The sequence below is a fragment of the Fukomys damarensis genome, unplaced genomic scaffold (genome assembly GCF_012274545.1).
Source record: "Fukomys damarensis isolate Sample0158 unplaced genomic scaffold, DMR_v1.0_HiC HiC_scaffold_9, whole genome shotgun sequence".
Taxonomy (NCBI): domain Eukaryota; kingdom Metazoa; phylum Chordata; class Mammalia; order Rodentia; family Bathyergidae; genus Fukomys; species Fukomys damarensis.
The window spans coordinates 1,988,990-1,992,710 of record NW_022900921.1 but is presented as its reverse complement, the minus strand read 5'-3'; the positions used below and the strand labels follow the sequence as shown (position 1 = coordinate 1,992,710).

At 62.0% G+C, this 3,721-nt stretch overlaps 1 protein-coding gene across 1 annotated transcript in view; it reads left to right on the top strand.

Moving 5' to 3' along the window:
- Window positions 1-1,110: 1,110 nt before the first annotated feature.
- The window catches only part of N4bp3 (NEDD4 binding protein 3), a 4,366-nt gene continuing 1,755 nt past the window's right edge, over window positions 1,111-3,721 (top strand). The window contains exons 1-2 of the mRNA XM_010639852.2: window positions 1,111-3,368; window positions 3,548-3,710. Coding sequence (XP_010638154.1) covers window positions 3,048-3,368; window positions 3,548-3,710 — 484 coding nt within the window. The 5' untranslated portion in view covers window positions 1,111-3,047. The remainder of the gene's footprint in view (window positions 3,369-3,547; window positions 3,711-3,721) is intronic.

Below are 3,721 nucleotides of genomic sequence, written 5' to 3'. Positions count from 1 at the left end.
GCTCGCCCCTCCCGACCATGCCTGCCCCCCACTCCCCCTCTTTGGGAGCTGGGACATTCCAGTCTCATTCCTGGGGCAGCTGCAGGCACACTCTGTCAGGGCTGGTCCTCCAGCAGGTGCCGGACCCTCCCGGGGCCAAGGCCTGGGAGCTGCTGACTGTTCCCACCCAGGAGGAGGCACAGTGGGGTTGGACAGTCCCAGGACTGGAGAGCCTGTACATGTTCTCTGCGGCTGAACATGGCCTTGGGCTCACGCTTCCTCCTCCTGGGCCTTGGCGTCCTCTGACATCTCTGTGTGTGTGTTTCAGGGCAGCAGTGGTGCCCAGGGCTGGCCCTGGCAGCCTCCTTGTGTGTCCTTTCTGGTTGGTGGCCAGGGCAGCTTCATTCCCTGTCTCCACCTGACCCAGCCACGAGAAGTGCTTCTGTGTGTTTGGGGCTAATCTGGGGTGGGGCAGAGGGACAGGAGTGAGGGCACTGCTGGGCGGGCGGATGACAGTGGGTTTTCAGCTCAGCAGAGCTCTGGGCCCTGGGACAGGCACCCTGCTGCAAGCACCGAAGCCCAGCACCTGGCCCTGGAGCAGCCCCTGCTCTCTGCCCGCTATCTCTGTTCTGGAGTCCCAGGGAGGTTGCCTGGTGCTTGCTTTCCCTGTCTCCTCCTCCCCATGTCCTCTGCACCCTGGCCTGCACGGCTGCCTTGGCCTGAGCTTAAATTGCAGAGATTCTGAGCCTCAGAAGGAAGGGCTGTGTGTGTAGGGGAGGGGCCCTTTCCGAAAAGGGATCACCTGCCTCAGACTGAGGCCTGGGCTGTGAAGGCCCAGCCCACTGGGGAATGGACAGCACTTGGGATGGCAAGGGTGACCTTGCACCTGGCTGTGCAGACTGCTGTCAGGCAGGACATCCTCGCTGTGTCCTCTAAAATGGGCTTCCCTGTGTACTGGGTGGGGTGTACACATGACAGTGTCTTCTGTGTGTGGTTGTATACAGTGCCATGGCCCACGAGCCGTACCAGTTCCTGTGGATTGAGACACGTGTGGGAAAGGAAGAGAATCACAGATCGTCTCTTCTGAGACCGGAAGTGAGCGTCTGCCCAGGGCAAGGAGAGGAGGTGTGTGTTTGGGGTGAGGTGGTTGTACCTGGCATCGCTGCCAGCTTCTCCACCCCTGGCCACTCAGGGCTTAACAGTTTGCAAGCCCTTTCACTTCCCTTGTCCCTCCGACTTTCACAGTGGACTTACAGAAAGGCAGGACAAGGGAGGAAACTGAGGCAGGGCAGAGGGAAGTGCGTTCGTGCCCGAGGAGGGGGCTGGGGTCTCCGCTGTTCCCTCTCAGAGAAGCAGTGGTAAACAGGGCTGTCTCCCTGAGGGCCTGTTGCAGCAGGGCGCGTCTGGTGGGCACGCAGGGTGACTCCATCCAGCGTCTCTGTTGTGGGTGACATCAGAACTCCCAGGAGACCTTCGGCAGCCGTGTGTCGGGATCAGGGACAGCCTCGCTTGCCTAGCACTGCGACCTTGGGCAAGCCACTTCACCTTCCCCAGCCCTGGGCCACCTGTCAAAGGGGAAGTAACTGTCCCAGGTGCCTGTGACACCTCACCTGGGTGCATCCCCAAGCCTGTGTGGCCTGTGATGACCCCTGAAGGGCTTCACCCTGCTCACATGGGGCCGGGCTGCCTTTGCCAAATCAGACGTGCCCCCTCCTGGGGCTCAAGGCTGCACAGAAAAGGCCAGGATTGTATTTTTGCCCTGGGTACCCTGGTTGCGGCTGAGGGCCATAGTGTGGGGAGGGGACAGGGCCCCCCCCCCCGCAGCTTTGTCTCTGACACACACAAAACCTGGAAACGGCTGAGGAAGATGGAGCCTCCTAAGGACCATTGTCTGGGGCGGAGGGGAGTGGTTGTCCCGGAAGTGTGTTGGGGTGCTGCCTGCCTGCTGGGCATCTGTTCTGTCCCGGGAGCAGCTGGGTGTGGGCGTGGGTGGGAGGCCGGAAAGGTGGTGTCGCTGCAGGTCATTTGTACCACTGTGTGGGGTACTGGACTGGGCACCCTCCAGAGTGTTGGGCCCAGCACAGATGGGGGACAGGGTGACAGCGCAGCTCCTGTTGATCCTGGCTGCGGGCCAGGCCAGGGGCTCTCTGGTTATCTGTTTCCAGCATCCCAGAGTGAGAAGAGCTGTCTTTGCGTTATCCTAGAGGAAACTGGCTGTGAGGCTGCAGGCGTGGCCAAGGTCACACATCCACCAGCTCCTCTGGGCAGGCTGTGCCTGGGGTGCAACAGCAGCGAGGCGGCAAGCAAGGGCTGGCAGGCATCTGGCTGCCCCTTCCCTCTGCCTCCGTCACTGCTCACACCTGAACACCTGTCCCGGAAACTGGCCATTGTTCCCCCGTGTCCTTCCTGTTTGTGAGGCCGTCCTTCCTCCCCAGGCCCTTCCTGTTTGTATCCCTCCCCAGCAGCCCCAGATCTACCCAACCAGATGTTTCCCTGGGGAGCTCTGACCCTTTGCCGGACAGGGGTTGAGTGGGTTATCCGGTTATCCCAGGGAAGACAGAGGCATAGAGTCCCTCTGGCCCCCATTTATTGAGCTTCCTCTCCACCTGCACATTTAGTGGAGCCTGGCAGGAGAGTGACCAGGGCCAGCGTCAGGCAGAGCCAACTCTGTCCTCAGTCTCAGCTGGCTTGGTTCTGGGAGCCAGGCCTGATTCCGGGAGGCGGGCCCCTGTCCTGCCGGTTGAGGGTGCCCTCTCCACCAGGTTGCACAAGCCCCGAGCTGTGGTGTCCCGACCAATACTCTGTTTCCTTCTCCTTAGACAGATGTCGGGTGGGTGGGTGGTGGCTTTGAAGCCCGTATCCACTTTCCTTGCCAGGCTAAGGATTCTGTCCTGGGATTCTTTCTGATACCCACCCACATCTCCCTTTCTCAGACCTAGACATGTGAGAAAGCCAGCAGATGGCAAGTGCCTGGTTTAGGGACTCAGGAGCTGGGCAGCAAGTACTTGCCAGCCCCTAATGGTCTTCTTGATTCCCAGAGACAGCAACCTGTGCCCTGCTGAAACTTCATGGCCACAACCCTGGGTCCTGCTGGCATTGCCATGGGCAGCGTGGGCAGCCTGCTGGAGCGGCAGGACTTCTCCCCCGAAGAGCTCCAGGCGGCACTTGCCGGGTCCCGAGGCGCCCGCCAGCCGGATGGGCTTCTCCGGAAAGGGTTAGGCCAGCGTGAGCTTCTCAGCTATCTGCACCTCCCCAAGAAGGACGGTAAGAGCACCAAGCGGGTGCCTCGGAACGAGGCCGCCAACTACACCACCCTCTACTCCAGGGAGCACCCTCGGGCTGGGGACTTCAGCAAGACGTCGCTGCCGGAGCGGGGCCGCTTCGACAAGGTGTGCCTCTGCCGAGCTAGCCTCTGTGCCTGAGGGGAGGAGCCCTGACATGGGGATGGGCTGAGTTCAGGGCAGGCCCGCTGGCGCCCCATGTTCTCAGAGACCCCTCCCAGGGCTGGGGAGCTCAGGAGGCCCAGAGCAGCCCGCCCAGCCTCTCACGGAGCTGTCTCTCCCGGCAGTGTCGCATTCGCCCATCAGTGTTCAAGCCTGCAGGGGGCACCGGGAAAGGCTTCCTGTCCATGCAGAGCCTGGCGGCCCACAAGGGCCAGAAGCTGTGGCGCAGCAACGGCAGCCTGCACACGCTGGCCTGCCACCCACCCCTGAGCCCCGGGCCCCGGGCCAGCCACCAGCCA